General features: G+C 42.5%; 2 protein-coding genes across 7 annotated transcripts in view; both read right to left on the reverse strand.

Moving 5' to 3' along the window:
* Positions 1 to 3,815: 3,815 nt before the first annotated feature.
* On the reverse strand, positions 3,816 to 13,181 carry si:ch211-218d20.15 (uncharacterized). Of its 5 annotated transcripts, none has more exons than XM_090215431.1 (9): positions 13,111 to 13,181; positions 12,690 to 12,794; positions 12,326 to 12,444; positions 12,061 to 12,121; positions 11,857 to 11,918; positions 8,042 to 8,144; positions 4,965 to 5,083; positions 4,653 to 4,798; positions 3,816 to 4,448 (listed from the first exon to the last, which is right to left on the reverse strand). In XM_090215431.1, exons 2-9 carry the CDS (start codon positions 12,751 to 12,753, stop codon positions 4,346 to 4,348), a joined length of 777 nt encoding a protein of 258 aa, XP_090071557.1. In that variant the 5' UTR covers positions 12,754 to 12,794; positions 13,111 to 13,181; the 3' UTR covers positions 3,816 to 4,345. The 5 variants fall into 5 exon arrangements, with proteins under 5 accessions (XP_090071557.1, XP_021434528.3, XP_021434529.3 ...); XM_021578853.3 differs by having other exon boundaries at positions 11,857 to 11,924; XM_021578854.3 differs by lacking the exon at positions 13,111 to 13,181 and having other exon boundaries at positions 12,690 to 13,097.
* Positions 13,182 to 13,280: 99 nt separating this feature from the next.
* The window catches only part of med14 (mediator complex subunit 14), a 39,361-nt gene continuing 36,194 nt past the window's right edge, over positions 13,281 to 16,447 (reverse strand). For both annotated transcript variants that reach the window (XM_036958656.2, XM_036958655.2), the window contains 3 exons: positions 16,116 to 16,241; positions 14,389 to 14,578; positions 13,281 to 14,254 (listed from right to left, as the gene is read on the reverse strand). In XM_036958656.2, the coding sequence (XP_036814551.1) occupies positions 14,181 to 14,254; positions 14,389 to 14,578; positions 16,116 to 16,241 (390 nt within the window). In that variant the 3' untranslated portion in view covers positions 13,281 to 14,180. The remainder of the gene's footprint in view (positions 14,255 to 14,388; positions 14,579 to 16,115; positions 16,242 to 16,447) is intronic.

Consider the following 16,447-nt stretch of genomic DNA (forward strand, 5'->3'; position numbering starts at 1 on the left):
GCGACGATTGTACATCCGCTAAGAAAAGTATTTTGAAAACTTAAAAACAACATCAATGGAGAAGTCAACAAGTAAAAACGAATGCAAATAAGTTAGACATTTTGCTACTACGTAAAAAGTAAATATGTTTTTGCTTGGTTATCTTTTGGAAATTGTAGAAATAAAACTTTTTCCTTCTTCAGAAGTTCCAGTTAGGCAATCTAACATTAGTTAGTTAATTCATTTGCTAGCTATCATACAGTAGGCGTATATTAATAATTATATATTTAATATAAGTAGACATGCACTCATAATTGAATGTATAAAGCACCCACAAGCCACCGGTGGCTGAAAACACAATCATCAGGGGATGAATGAGTGACAAATTTCCGGCCAAGTGTGGTCCGTTTAAAAATCATTCCTTCCTCCGTCGCCCCTTGCCCTGCAAGTGTATACTCATCAGACGTCATGATACGTCATCAAAAGTGTCCACTTAATTTGAGGGCTGTGGGGATAGGGTGCGTATTTTAAGTGTTTGGACCTCAGGATAGTCTCTCAAGCAACAGGCTGTGAGGCAACAGCTGTGGCGAGCCCTGTGACGAGCCAACAGCTGTCGCGAGCCCTGTGACGAGCCAACAGCTGTCGCGAGCCCTGTGACGAACCAACAGCTGCCGCGAGCCCTGTGACGAGCCAACAGCTGTCGCGAGCCCTGTGACGAGCCAACAGCTGTCGCGAGCCCTGTGACGATCCAACAGCTGTCGCGAGTCCTGTGACGAGCCAACAGCTGTGGCGAGCCCTGTGACGAGCCAACAGCTGCCGCGAGCCCTTTGACGAGCCAACAGCTGCCGCGAGCCATGTGACGAGCCAACAGCTGCCGCGAGCCCTGTGACGAGCAAACAGCTGTCAAATGCTAGCCAATGGAAGCATAGTAGAATGCCCCTCTGAATAACGGGGCGTGGTTTTGGCTTAACTGCATTTGGGAAAAGAAAGACGCAGAAGTACCTAAGAGTTCAGGGAGGAGGAGGAGGAAAGCATTCCCGTGGTGGACGGAGGCGTGTGGGACAATGGTGAGGAGTAGGAACAGAGCATTTACAGTACTGAAAAGGACACATAACTTCCAACATCTGATTCAGTATAAGCAGGCCCAGGCTCTGAGGAGAACTATTCCTCAGGCAAAGAGGTCATGTTGGCGTTGGTTCTGTGACACCATTGGAAGGGCGACACCAGTGGGAGAAGTGTGGGGGATGATTAACAGAATGAGTGGGGTCAGAAGGGAGTGGGATTATCCAGTGTTGATGAGTGGGGAGGATGTGGCAGTAACAGATGAGAAGGCAGAGATGATGGCCAAAGCGTTTGTCCAAGTGCATAGCTCTGTAAATTTGTCAGAGGGGCAGAGGGATAGAGAGAGAACAAGAGAGGAACATCCTGGATTGCTGGATAGGAGGGAGGATGTAAATTATGCATTGAATGCACCATTTACCATGGCAGAGGTGAAAAGGGCAATAGGTAAGGCTGGGTTAACTTCATCTGGGAAAGATGAGGTGTGCTATGTTATGAGGGCCCATCTTAGTGATGAGGCACTGGATAATGTATTGGTGTTGTACAATAGAGTGTGGGAGAGGAAACTACCAGGCAGCTGGAAGGAGGCAGTAGTGGTACCAATCCGGAAGCCAGGAAAGGACCCAACGAGGCCAACAAGCTATCGGCCAATGGCCTTAACATCACATGTATGTAAGATTATGGAGTGTATGATAACGGAGAGGCTAACTTCCTTCCTGGAGAGCAGGGGGTTAGTATCGCCACATCAGAGCGGATTCAGGAAGGGTAGGGGAACAATGGACCCAGTGCTCTGCTTAGAAGCAGAGAACAGGAAGGCTCAGGTGAACAAGGAGACTGTTGAAGCTGCATTTTTTGATGTGGAGAAGGTGTATGATATGATGTGGAAGGAGGGGTTGTTAATCAAGCTTGATATTATGGGGGTAGGAGGAAGAACGTACAACTGGATAAAACATTTCCTGTAAGTCTCTTTCAGGTAGCTACATGGTGGATAATGGTACACCACAGGGGAGCGTGATTAGTCATCTGTTGTCCTCAATCATGATTAATGATGTTTACTCTCAGGTACCGACAGATATTGGGAGGTCGTTATTTGTGCTGTCTGACAGGGAAGGAGTGGGGGGCTGGGCGTGCCTCATTGAAGACCATATATGTTGCATTGATCAGATCTGTAATAGACTACGGAAGGATAGCGTATTGTTGTACGGGCTGCCGAACCATGGAAAGGCTAGATGTCATACAGTGGAGGGGAACGAGGCAGTTGATATACTGGCTAAACAAGCACTAAGTAGTGGGGATGTTGATGTGCTAGTTTCAATGAGCAAGGCAGAGGCAAAAAGCATGATATGGAGAGTGACGTTGGAGAAATGGCAGGAGCAGTGGAGTAGAGATACTTAGGGCAGGTATTTATTTCAAGAACAGAGGAAAGTTGGGGAGGGGAGAATGGCAGGAAGGAACAGAAGAGAGGAGGCTATATTTACACGATTAAGTGTGGGCCACAGCCAGTTGAATAAGACCTTACATGTGATAGGAAAGCATCCAACAGGAAAATGTGAGTATTGCCAGGAAACAGAGACCGTGGAGCATGTATTGATACAGTATGGTCATTATTGGAGGGAAAGAGAGAGGATGAGATCTAGTATGAGGGAAAAGGGATACAGGAAATTAGTTTAAAGAGTATATTGAGTATAACGTCATTAGATATAGTCCCAAATATTTTGTTAGCTTTTTTAAGCAACGGGGCTGGCAGGTAGGATTAGGTTTCTCGCTTTCTCTGGCCTACACTCCAGTACAGTAGGTGGCGGTAATGCACCATTACGTTGGATGCCACCCGCCGATAAACCCCACCGAAGAAGACGCGGACATCGCAGTGTTACCAATTTAGCGACTTTGTCGCTATATTTAGGGAGTATTCAGACCCTTTTAGCGACACATTTTTTAAAAAGCGACTCGCAACAAATCTAGCGACTTTTTCTGGTGTTATTGGAGACACTGACGTGAAAGCACGTATCGTTCTTACTCTTGGGGCCCCACCCCCGTCTCAAAGCACTCAGTCCTCGCGCAGCAGCCCCTCCCAACTGCAGTCAGAGCAGATGTTCACCAGTCCGCGTCCAGACTGCAAATGAATCGCGCATGCGGGAAGCTGCCGCTGGCTGATCCCTCCCTGGTTTACAAAACTAACCTGAATTAGGGCCAGACTAGTTACCTTAATTTTCTCACATTGCCATTGACCGTTTTTTCTATTGTCTCTTTTAGGTCCATTTAGATTGTTAATGTAGAATGTATACCAAAAAAAATGTATGGTTAAAAATGTTAATGTTTTACTGTGACTTGTTGTAGGCTCCTAAGTGGATCCATAAGGTTAAAAACAAAAACAAATAAAAAAACTAAACTAAAAAACTAAGTAACTCTGCTGGAGTGTCTCTTTTGGGTCACTTTTCCCGGTCCCAATCACTAAAATACTTTGAAGTCACAAATTTGAGGATGGTTGGAATTGTGACATAAAAAAAAACCAAGAATCAACAGAAGAAAGTTCATTTGTAGTTCTAAACATATTTAGGATGTTTTTAACTCACTTTTTGTCTCTCCCACGAGGTTATTCCTCTCTCCTACAGCGTCCATCACAATATAGCTACTTTCCTTAATGAGGAGTTGGCAACACTGCGTGACAGTGCAGGCTAGCTGAGTAACACAAGTTGATAGCCAATAAAATAATCAAATCAAGTAATCAGTTCAATGACATATATCTGGTGTATTAGAAGCAAGTATTGGTACAATGGTTTTCTTTCAAATGTGTATTTATTAAGACGATGATTGACCATGAGGATTTCCATTTTTCCATTCACTATCCTGTTTTCCGCTAACAATGTATGCTCGACCACGGTCGGCCTTGAACATCCGTGGCTTCCGTGACCATTTTGCCCGATTAGCCTGTTCTCTTTCAAATCTATGACTCGTGGTCAATCTCTGTTATTGAAATTCAGAAGATTTTCAGTCTATAGGCTTATCTCTCAATTTAATTTATTGGCCAATGTAAACAATTTGTTCAAATGCAATTTCATACAGTAACATTATTTAGCACCTCTTTTTAGACATTTGGCCTAACACATTTATAACACATTCATTAACATTCATCCACTTAACCAATGAGAGCTCAGGACCCTATTCAATAAAATGACAGTGACATGTCAAAGCATCATTCTTGAATCACCGGGTTGGTCTGTCGGACATTAATAAAAAATCAAATGTTGTTGACCCTCAGCTCCACGGGTTGGTAATATGTAACACGGGCCCAATGTCAGGTGTGATGTCATAGCTGGGACACAAAGGTCATGGCTGGACTCAGGTCTTCAGTGAGTTCCTCTGGTAGCGAGGAGACTGTTGACGTTATACTAAGAGTCAGCTCCAATATCCTGCAGGGACACACATTCCAAAAGAGTAGACTATGATTGTAACCGTAAAGTTATCACATTAAACCAATGAATACTAACTGGGTTTGGAGTTAGGTTGGGATTAGGTTAGCCTGATAACTGAAACATGGGGCATTCACTGCACTGCAAGGAAAGTGTGATAATTGAATGCAGTCCATAATTTAAAGCAGTAGCTCCTGCTCTCACCAGCTGATGTAGTGTGCTGGGAGCTGAGGCTCCTGCCTGGAGCCCTCCTCTGTCAGCAAAGATGTCTTCATCTGTCTGAAGTTGGCCTCAATCTCTTTCTTCAGGACCGACAGTGGCTGGATACCTCGGAATGAGCTGAGCACTTGCTACAACACATGAAGGTAAGATAAAGTTTGTAAATCACTGTGAAACCGTGAATGTGCAATGGGGGAAATTATTATTGTACCGTCGAGTTTGACCTATGAATATAATAAACATAATCGGCTACCAATAGAATAGAGTATACAAAATAGAAATGAGTAGACCACTTACATATATAACTGACAGCTGGTGGGCGATGTATTTGTGGCTCCCGAGATGTTTTACATCCTCCTCTAGCTGCTGACTAAGTACTAGTAGCTGATTGAGCCTCCCGATGTGTGAGAAGTATTCTGCAACAGAGACACAATCTTAGGTATAAGCGGTTATAAAGGTGAAGTGTCTGTTTATAAACTGCTTATAATCATTGCATACTAAACTGAACAAAAACAATTACATATAAACTCAGCAAAAAAATAAATATCCTGTCATTGTCAACTGAATTTATTTTCAGCAAACTTAACATGTGCAAATATTTTTATGAACATAAGATTCAACAACTGAGACATAAACTGAACAAGTTCCACAGACTAACAGAAATTGAATATTGTGTCCCTGAACAAAGGGAGGGTCAAAATCAAAAGTAATAGTCAGTATCTTGTGTGGCCACCAGCTGCATTAAGTAATGCAGTGCATCTCCTCCTCGTGGACTGCACCAGATTTGCCAGTTCTTCCTGTGAGATGTTACCCTACTCTTCCACCAAGGCACCTGCAAGTTCCAGGACATTTCTGGGGGGAATGGCCCTAGAACCTCACCCTCCGATCCAACAGGTCCCAGATGTGCTCAATGGGATTGAGATCCGGGCTCTTCGCTGGCCATGGTTCATATAAGGAAATCATTCAATTGAAATAAATGCATTAGGCCCAAATCTATGGATTTCATATGACTGGGAATACATATATGCATATGTTGGTCACAGATACCTTTAAAAAAAAAAGAAGAAAAAAGTAGGGGTGTGGATCAGAAAACCAGTCAGTCAGTGACCACCATTTGCCTCATGCAGCGTGACATCCCGTGACATGCAGCATGACATCTCCTTTGCATAGAGTTGATCAGGGTGTTGATTGTGGCCGGTAGAATGTTGTCCCACTCTTCTTCAATGCCTGTGTGAAGTTGCTGGATATTGGCGGGCAATCGAACAGAGCATCCCAAACATGCTCAATGGGTGACATGTCTGTTGAGTATGCAGGCAATGGAAGAACCGGGACATTTTGAATGAATGGCACAACAATGGGCCTCAGGATCTCGTCACGGTATCTCTGTGCATTCAAATTTCCATCAATAAATTGCAATTGTGTCCGTTGCTTATCCCTGCCCATACCATAACCCCACCGCCACCATGTGGCACTCTGTTCACAACGCTGACATCAGCAAACTGTTCACCCACACGCCATCTGCCCAGTACAGTTGAAACCAGGATTAATCTGTGAAGAGCACACTGCCAGGGGCCATCAAAGGTGAGCATTTTCCCTCTGAAGTCGTTTACGACGCCAAACTGTCTGTTCAAGACCCCAGTGAGGACATCTAGCACACAGATGAGCTTCCCTGAGACGGTTCCTGACAGTTTGTGCAAAACTTCTTCAGTTGTGCAAACCCAAAGTTTTATCAGCTGTCCGGGAGGTGAAGAAGCCGGATGTGGAGGTCCTGGGATGGCGATTACACGTGGTCTGCGGTTGTGAGGCCGTTTGGACGTACTGCCAAATTCTGTAAAATGATGTTGGAGGCTTCTGATGGACATGCCTTTGATAAAATAAAGCTTTTTGTGCGTATGGAACATTTCTGGGATCTTTTATTTCAGCTCATGAAACCAACACTTACATATTGCGTTCATATTTTTGTTCAGTGTAGATATGTGTCTAGTGTGGGTCATTCTAGTTCTGAAGGGCAGGTTTTTGTTCGAGACCAGTTTTTACACACCTGGTTCAAATAACTGTAGTTTAAATTCAAGACCATGATTTATTTTATTTTTACTTAACAAAAAAACAAACACATGATAGGTTGAATCAGGTGTCAGTGCTTGGTCTCCCTAACCCCCAACTGGTACAAAAATTATTGCTGAGTGGACTATCCTGTTTAAATAAAGATGAAGTGAACTGACCTCTTAAACCCTAACTCAATACCATCAATAGGGGTGTCTCCACTGGGCTGCTCTAACCCCTGATCTTACCATCCATTTTGGGTTTCTCCAGCATGTCTACTGGACTGCTTTAACCCCTGATCTTACCATCCATTGGGGGTTTCTCCAGCATGTCTACTGGGCTGCTTTAACCCCTGATCTTACCATCCATTGGGGGTTTCTCCAGCATGTCTACTGGACTGCTTTAACCCCTGATCTTACCATCCATTGGGGGTTTCTCCAGCATGTCTACTGGACTGCTCTAACCCCTGATCTTACCATCCATTGCGGGTTTCTCCAGCATGTCTACTGGACTGCTCTAACCCCTGATCTTACCATCCATTGGGGGTTTCTCCAGCATGTCTACTGGACTGCTCTAACCCCTGATCTTACCATCCATTGGGGGTTTCTCCAGCATGTCTACTGGACTGCTTTAACCCCTGATCTTACCATCCATTGGGGGTTTCTCCAGCATGTCTACTGGACTGCTCTAACCCCTGATCTTACCATCCATTGGGGGTTTCTCCAGCATGTCTACTGGACTGCTTTAACCCCTGATCTTACCATCCATTGGGGGTTTCTCCAGCATGTCTACTGGACTGCTCTAACCCCTGATCTTACCATCCATTGGGGGTTTCTCCAGCATGTCTACTGTGCTGCTTTAACCCCTGATCTTACCATCCATTGGGGGTTTCTCCAGCATGTCTACTGGACTGCTCTAACCCCTGATCTTACCATCCATTGGGGGTTTCTCCAGCATGTCTACTGGACTGCTTTAACCCCTGATCTTACCATCCATTGGGGGTTTCTCCAGCATGTCTACTGGACTGCTCTAACCCCTGATCTTACCATCCATTGGTGGTTTCTCCAGCATGTCTACTGGACTGCTCTAACCCCTGATCTTACCATCCATTGGGGGTTTCTCCAGCATGTCTACTGGACTGCTCTAACCCCTGATCTTACCATCCATTGGGGGTTTCTCCAGCATGTCTACTGGACTGCTCTAACCCCTGATCTTACCATCCATTGGGGGTTTCTCCAGCATGTCTACTGGGCTGCTTTAACCCCTGATCTTACCATCCATTGGGGGTTTCTCCAGCATGTCTACTGGGCTGCTTTAACCCCTGATCTTACCATCCATTGGGGGTTTCTCCAGCATGTCTACTGGACTGCCCTGGATGAGGAACACCTCCACGCGAGGGTACATGGTCGACAGACCCACCATGTCAAGATAGTCCTGAAAAAAACCCACATCTTTCACAATTCTGACAAATCACATGAATGAAAAAATGTAACATCCCCTTAAAAATACTTGAGAATATATTTGGCATAGGAGCTCAACTGATGATTTAAATACTTCTTAGGGGTTCAAGCAGCAAAGCTGGGTGAAACCCTGTTGAATTTGTTGGCATTCATTTTTCAGGTTCTCCACAGATTTGGTGAAAAAACTTAATGTGAGATTAGAAGGCTGAGGAGAATATAACCTTGCATGATGGTAAAGGACAAAGGGTCACAGCCTCTAATGCAATGCCATGCCAATTGGTCACATGGTGGCGCTATAACAAGTGATTGAAAATGCTAACTTTGAAAGCTTACCCCCCCTCACCCTGTGTGAACTAGAGTGCAAGTCAGCAAATAAGTTACTCTCCTCACAAAAAACACATTTGCCTCAAGGAACCATAATGTCCGCCATTTTGAATTTTGTGAAAAACACAACGCTACTCTGGCACCGAATGACCAATTGTCATGAAACTTGATATTTGGCATCTATGAACCAAGGTCTCTCAATGCAATATTTTCCAGGCTAATATCTCAAACATGGCCACTATGGACCAATAAATATTCAAGTGGGTGTGATTTAAGACAAATGCATGTAAATCATGCATGGTTATTCATATAACTTGATGTACATGTTAAACACTGTAAAGACTAAACATATGCAAGCGCAGGCAGATCGACCATATTGTGGTGCTATAATGGGCACATATTTATCTCTAGATCTGTTTGACCCACAGTCCTGAAATTTGGCCCACATGCAGTGGTGTAGTGCCATTTCTTTAGGTACAGGAGAGCATTTATCTTTTTGTTACATCATTATTTCTCAATCAAAGTTTGTACAGACAGATGTAGTCTACTGAATATTTGTATAGAATGTGCATGAAATGCATCCTACAATTTCAATGTCTGTCTATGCCCACACATTTCATCTCAGGAAAATGTTATATTTTTGATACCCTCAAACACCAAGTTAGCAATACCTAATTTCAAAAATAGGCATTCATCACTGACAATCATGAATGATGATCCTTCACATTTTACCGGTGAAATGTCCAAACTGTGTCTGCATGCCAATCATTTGGTCTTCATGGGAATATGCATTTAAATATTAAATGACTGTTTCGTGAGTGAATTAGAGCAGATGGTGTTAACAACCTATTAGCCTTTGTTGTATTTTGATTCAATCAAAGCATATATCCTGCCGAGTGGCGTGCGCTGTTGAGTTTTGGCCGCATGCGAAAAGCAATGTGACTATTTAGCTTCAGCTCTTAAAATCTCACTAGAAATTAGGTGTTTTTAGTGTAACGTTATAGGCCTAACTATGCTATGATATTAGATTTGGTTATGTTATGTAAAATACTCATTCATCAATTCAAGTGTTCAGCTTCAGAAATTATTTTCCAAAAATATTTTTACCAGCTCCATGTATTATCAAATCAAAAAAAGTTGCGCTCCGGCAGCACTACATCCCTGATGCTCAGGGATGTGAGTCTAGCTAACCTGTATAGTATGGTACTGTTTGGCCGCATGCGGGCGCTGTTGGACAGGAAAAGCCATTCATAGAAGCTTATTGGCTTATAGCGGCCATATTAATTGAGCTAGAGGCTTGACGATCGGTCTAGTGGTTCTGGAGACGTTTAAAGTCAACAACATCAAAAGCATATTGCACGACCTGTTTGATTTTGAGTTCTGATATTTGGCAAGCGTGGTAAGTAGTACAGAAATAGCTAATCCTAAAGTGATGTGTCAAATTTGTCCAGATGGTTGCACTGTATGGCCATAGCTTGAACCCTGCCCTTCCCCAAAACGTGTGTAAATATTGGACTATAAATTGTGCCTTCCTGTCATATTCTTATGCTAAAATGTTCATTCTACTCTACTGAGACCTTTACTTCATATTTGTATTCTTATATTTAAGTATTTCTTATTGTGGTAGCATTGTCGAGAAGGAACCTGCAAGTACGTATTTCGTTGGACTGTGTATCCCTTACCTACAACTAATACAACTTGAAACTTGCTGCATGCAGCTATATTTACAGTTGAAAGTTTACATACACCTCAGCCAAATACATTTAAAACGCAGTTTTTCACAATTCCTGAGATTTAATCCAAGTAAAAATCCATGTTTAGGTCAGTTAGGATCACCACTTTATTTTAAGAATGTGAAATGTCAGAATAATAGTAGAGAATTATTTATTTCAGCTTTTATTTCTTTCATCTCATTCCCAGTGGGTCAGAAATTGACATACACTCAATAAGTAGTTGGTAGCAGTGCCTTTAAATTGTTTAACTTGGGTCAAAAGTTCAGGTAGCCTTCCACAATCTTCCCACAATTCCTCCTGACAGAGCTGGTGTAACTGAGTCAGGTTTGTAGGCCTCCTTGCTCGCACATGCTTTTCTGTTCTACCCACAATGTTTCTATGGGATTGAGGTCAGGGCGCTGTGATGGCCACTCCAATACCTTGACTTTGTTGTCCTAAGCCATTTTGCCACAACTTTGGAAGTATGCTTGGGGTCATTGTCCATTTGGAAGATCCATTTGTGACCAAGCTTTAACTTCCCGACTGATGTCTTGATGTTGCTTCAATATATCCACATAATTTGACTTCCTCATGATGCCATCTATTTTGTGAAGTGATCCAGTCCCCCCTGCAAAAAAGCACCCCCACAGCATGATGCTGCCACCCTGTGCTTCACGGTTGGGATGGTGTTCTTCGGCTTGCAAGCATCCCCCTTTTTCCTCCAAACGTGACGATGATCATTATGGCCAAACAGTTCTATTTTTGTTTCATCATATCAGAAGACATTTCTCCAAAAAGTACGATCTTTGTCCCCATGTGCAGTTGCAAACCGTAGTCTGGCTTTTTTTAAAGGCGGTTTTGGAGCAGTGGCTTCTTCCTTGCTGAGCGGCCTTTCGGGTTATGTCGATATAGGACACGTTTTACTGTGGATATTTATACTTTTGTACCTGTTTCCTCCAGAATCTTCACAAGGTCCTTTGCTGTTGTTCTGGGATTGATTTACACTTTTCGCACCAAAGTACATTCATCTCTACGAGACAGAAAGCGTCTACTTTCTGAGCGGTATGACGGCTGCATGTCCCATGGTGTTTATACTCGCATACTATTGTTTGTACAGATGAACGTGGTACCTTCAGGCGTTTGGAAATTACTCCCAAGGATGAATCAGACTTGTGGAGGTCTACAATTATTTTTCTGAGGTCTTGGCTGATTTTTTAAAAGATTTTCCCATGATGTCAAGCAAAGAGGCACTGAGTTTGAAGGTAGGCCTTGAAATACATCCACAGGTACACCTCCAATTGACTCAAATTATGTCAATTAGCCTATCAGAAGCTTCTAAAGCCATGACATAATTTTCTGGAATTTTCCAAGCTGTTTAAAGGCATAGTCAACTCAGTGTATGTAAACTTCTGACCCACTGGAATTGTGATACAGTGAATTATAAGTGAAATAATCTGTCTGTAAACAATTGTTGGAAAAATGACTTGTTTCATGCACAAAGTAGATGTCCTAACCGACTTGCCAAAACTATAGTTTGTTAACAAGAAATGTGTGTAGTGGTTGTAAAACAAGTTTTAATGACTCCAACCTAAGTGTATGTAAACTTCCGACTTCAACTGTATATGTTGTTATAGGTTGATGTGGTACTACCTCCAGGTGCGGCATAGGTCTTGGCAGGTGTTCTAAGCATTGGAGCATCTGATCAATAATCTCTGCTCCTGGGTAAATACAAAATGGACATTAGACACTCAGGTTAGGAATCACAGGTCTGTGGTGCAATAGGCAAGGTGACAAGAGCTGCAGTTAGGGTTATGCCTACTTCCGAGCATCTGTTCTGTTCTGATTGAGACTCACCTTGCTCCTGGAAAGTGTCCGACTCCTCAGGGCTACAGTCCTGTCTCAGCTGCTCCTGGAACTGTAATACAGGGGAATGGGAGTGAAAATACATTTCAAAAGAGGATGTGCACAAATGGAGTAGGTCTACTAAACATAATACAGTTTATTTCCAAATGCACAATATCAAAATGTCTCAAGTTCTCCATTACAGTACTCTCATACTCAAGTGTCAGTAAGTTCTGGTGAGGAAGGGTATACTCAGATGGTATGCATGAGTTCTCACCTGGTGTACCTGTGCCCTGATGAGAAGGTCCAGTTGTCCACAGAGATACAGCATCTCCAGCCCCACCTGCTCTGGACTCAGGTGGACAGGCATCAGGGGTCTCTTTACATTCAGCTCAACTGACCACAGGGGTTTCAGCACATAAGGTTCCCCCCCAAGAGGGTTGCAACGTTTAGATCAGAACAGATAGCTAGGAATGCAATGTGTAGAATTGAGGAAACCCTATTGTACGCGACAATCTGTGTACAATGCAACATAACTAATTTCAAATCAAAGCAGTACGCCATTGTACGTCGTGTGATAACCAGTTAAATCGCACATGCAATTAATGAACTAAATAATGTGTCAATGATGCTCGACTTACCTTTGAATTTCTCGTGATAAACGCACGGCTGACAGAGCGCCTCGGAGAAGCTGACTGCTGCCATATCTCGATTAGCGTTATCAACCTATTATCTGACAAATCGACCTTTATCATCCAGAAAAAAAAGAACGTTGGTGTGTGTTAGTGGCCGTGTATCGCTGCGGAAAACATTTGCACTCATTGCCGATCGGAATTATTTTTGTCTGACAAGGGGTGCGTTCAAGATCACGGAGGTATTTTTGAACGGTTCAAGATAAATGAATCGTTGAGATCCAATCCATCAAAACATTCAGCAATGTGAAATAAGGTACATCATGAGAAATGAAAACTAGCAAAAGCAAGTATGCATTGGAAATACAGCACACACACAACTAGAAGAACGCTTGATATAATATACATCAGAACAGTAGATATAGCCTACCATTTCAGATCGAACAGCAGCTTTTAAGTTTTGAACCCACCTCTATTGAAGACCAGTCTGCTTTCTGGATGATGTCATCGTAAATCGATGATTTCGCAAGGCGAAAGTGGATGTTTTTATTTCGTCTTATTGTGAATCACCAGAGACTGGTCAAAACAGAAATTGACAACTCACGTTTTTGACTGGTTTATTAAATAGTAATCAAAGCCAGACAATGGGTCTTCGATTCTTCATTCAGGACTCAAAAGCAGTCATAATAAAATACAGCTGGCTTATAAAGTTTGTCACAGTTTAACAGTATTTCAAAGTGACACATTTGAACTAAAAAGGGACTAGGTCTTGACATCAATCAGGGAAAAATACATTTAAATAGTTTATTAAGAAAGAATACATCCCCAATACCACAACAGTATTGATATCTTGGATTATAAAAAAAGAAAGAATGTGAAGTCTCACACTAGTAAAAGTCTTACTTATCCAACTGGCTTATTATTCTTTTCAATGCTGAAATATACAACAATGTACATATTTAGGTAAACACCCATATTCTTAATTTCTGAATCATTTGAAAAGAAGTGCATCTGGAGAAAGACAAAAATATTTATTTTTGGCTGCATTTACACAGCCCAATTATTATATATTTTTCACAAATTGGTCTTTTGACCAATCAGATCAGCTCTGAAAATGATCGGATGTGATTGGTCAAAAGACCAATTACTGGAAAAGAATATCAGAATTAGGCAGCCTGTGTAAAAGCAGCCTTTGAAGTTATTTTTATATCGAAAACTTCTCTCTTTCAAGATACGCTCCTTAATTGGAGTCATGTGTTCTATCAAGAATAAACCATCTTCTGCATAATTCTGCTCCCTTTTTTCAACAAACAAAAAAAATCAGTTTTAAGTCAGTTGGCTGAGGCAGAGAGGAGATATGTTGCATTAGGAAATCCAGCGGGCACACTTCGTCTCTAGTTCACTAGACTCCGGAAAGGAACGTATCCCTGTTCGAGAATGGAAAAGCATTGAGTTTGGGTTCTGGTTCTCGTTCCATTTCTGACCAGGGAGGTGCAGCTGCTACTGGCGACCACCAGGGGGCAGGTTAAGGTTGACCATGAGCTCGTGAACTGAGGCAAAGATAGTGCACTCACCTAAAAGGAGACAAAAACACATCCAATGTTAGTATAATACCATTAAAAAACAAATGTTTTTCTTGCTTTCCTAACCAATCAAATCTTATTTCCTGTTCATATTCTATTTTTTGTGTATCGATAATCTCACTGACCCTGTCGTGCGGGGTGCAGCTCATTGAATCGCTTGAGGATGTTGGAGACCATGAGCGCTGCAGCCCCAGAGGAGGAGTGTTGTCTCGGGATGTCTGCCTGCTGGGTCAGGCCCGTGGCCATGTCGTATACGATGGGAACAATGATGTTCACCGGCTCCTGGGGCACCGGCAGCCTCTGGGTCAACTGGAGCTGAGGAGAGAACATGGTTAGCTATACTTTACACAACTTCAGTACACTTCACTGGAATTAAATTGTAAAGCATTAAAACAAATATATGGTAATATAAACCCTCTTTTATAAGACTTACAGTACCAGTCAAACATTTGGACACCTACTCATTCAAGGATTTTTCTTTACTTTGACTATTTTCTACATTGTAGAATAATAGCGAAGACATCAAAACTATGAAATAACACATGCAATCGTGTAACCAAAAAAAGTGTTAAATCAAAATATTTTATATGATTTTTAAAATTGGCCACCCATTGCCTTGATGACAGCTCTCAACCAGCTTCATGAGGTAGTCACCTGAAATGTATTTCAATTAACAGGAGTAATTTGTGGAATTTCTTTCATTAATCAGTTGTGTTCTGACAAGGTAGGGGTGGTATACAGAAGATAGCCCTATTTCCTAAAAGACCAAGTCCATTTTATGGTAAGAACAGCTCAAATAAGCAAAGAGAAATGACAGTCCGTTACTTTAAGACATGGTCAGTCAATGTGGAAAATTTCAAGAAGTTTGAAGTTACTTCAAGTGCAGCTGCAAAAACCATCAAGCGCTATGATGAAACTGCCTCTCATGAGGACCGCCACAGAAAAGACCCAGAGTTACCTCTGTTGCAGAGGATAAGTGCATTAGAGTTACCAGTCTCAGAAATTGCAGCCCAAATAAATGCTTCAGAGTTCAAGCAACAGACATCTCAACATCAACTGATCAGAGGAGACTGCGTGAATCAGGCCTTCATGGTCAAATTGCTGCAAAGAAACCACTACTAAAGGACACCAATAAGAAGAAGAGACTTGCCTGGGCAAGAAACATGAGCACTGGACATTAGACCGGTGGAAATCTGTCCTTTGGTCTGAAGAGTTGGGGGTTCTTTGCTGGTGACATGGTCAGTGATTTATTTAGAATTCAAGGCACACTTAACCAGCATGGCTACCACAGCATTCTGCAGCGATACGCCGTCCCATCTGGTTTGCGCTTAGTGGGACTATCATGTGTTTTTCAACAGGACAATGACCCAAAACACACCGTCAGGCTGTGTAAGGGCTATTTGACCAAGGAGAGCGATGAGTGCTGCATGAGATGACCTGGCCTCCAATCATCCGACCTCAACCCAATTGAGATGTTTTGGGATGAGTTGGACCGCATAGTGAAGGTAAAGCAGCCAACAAGTGCTCAGCATATGTGGGAACTCCTTCAAGACTGTTGGAAAAGCATTCCTCATGAAGCTGGTTGAAAGAATGCCAAGCAGGTACAATGCTGTCATCAAGGCAAAGGGTAACTACTTTGAAGAAACTAAAATCTTAAATATATTTTGATTTGTTGAACACTTTTTGGTTACCACATGATTCCAGATGGGTTATTTCATAGTTTTGATGTCTACACTATTATTCTACAATGTAGAAAATAGTCCAAATAAAGAAAAATCCTTGTATGAGTAGGTGTCCAAACTTTTGACTGGTACTGTATGTATGTAACACTTGTCAAAAGGTCAGTACTTACGAAAAAGAGCATCTTGGACTTGAGCACCACCGCAATAGTTCCTGGAGGGGCGATGGGAGGGGCACTGGGGGGGATGGTCAGACAGAACTGGACATTCCATTTCAACTGGGTGGCCTGGTCAGGGAACTGAAGAGGAAAGGATGAAGAGAAGTCAGAGAGACCATCACAACCATAACACATGACTCGTTTCTGCAAACTAAGCGTATGTCGCCACGGCACCACTTCACAGGAGCGGCATTTGAACATAGTTATTTTTATGTTTTTTGGCAGAAATGCCGTCTGCAACGTGAACATACACACACACACACACACACACATATATGTTCACATCA

Source organism: Oncorhynchus mykiss, chromosome 22 (genome assembly GCF_057628025.1).
Source record: "Oncorhynchus mykiss isolate SJ-2025 chromosome 22, ASM5762802v1, whole genome shotgun sequence".
Lineage (NCBI taxonomy): Eukaryota > Metazoa > Chordata > Actinopteri > Salmoniformes > Salmonidae > Oncorhynchus > Oncorhynchus mykiss.

Coding starts and splice junctions, on each gene's coding strand:
- si:ch211-218d20.15 (XM_021578853.3), bottom strand. CDS start 12,753: ATGGCAGCAGTCAGCTTCTCCGAGGCGCTCTGTCAGCCGTGCGTTTAT. Junction 12,445..12,689: donor TTATCACGAGAAATTCAAAG/GTAAGTCGAGCA, acceptor CCCTGTGGTCAG/TTGAGCTGAATGTAAAGAGA. Junction 4,799..4,964: donor ACCAGCTGTCAGTTATATAT/GTAAGTGGTCTA, acceptor CATGTGTTGTAG/CAAGTGCTCAGCTCATTCCG.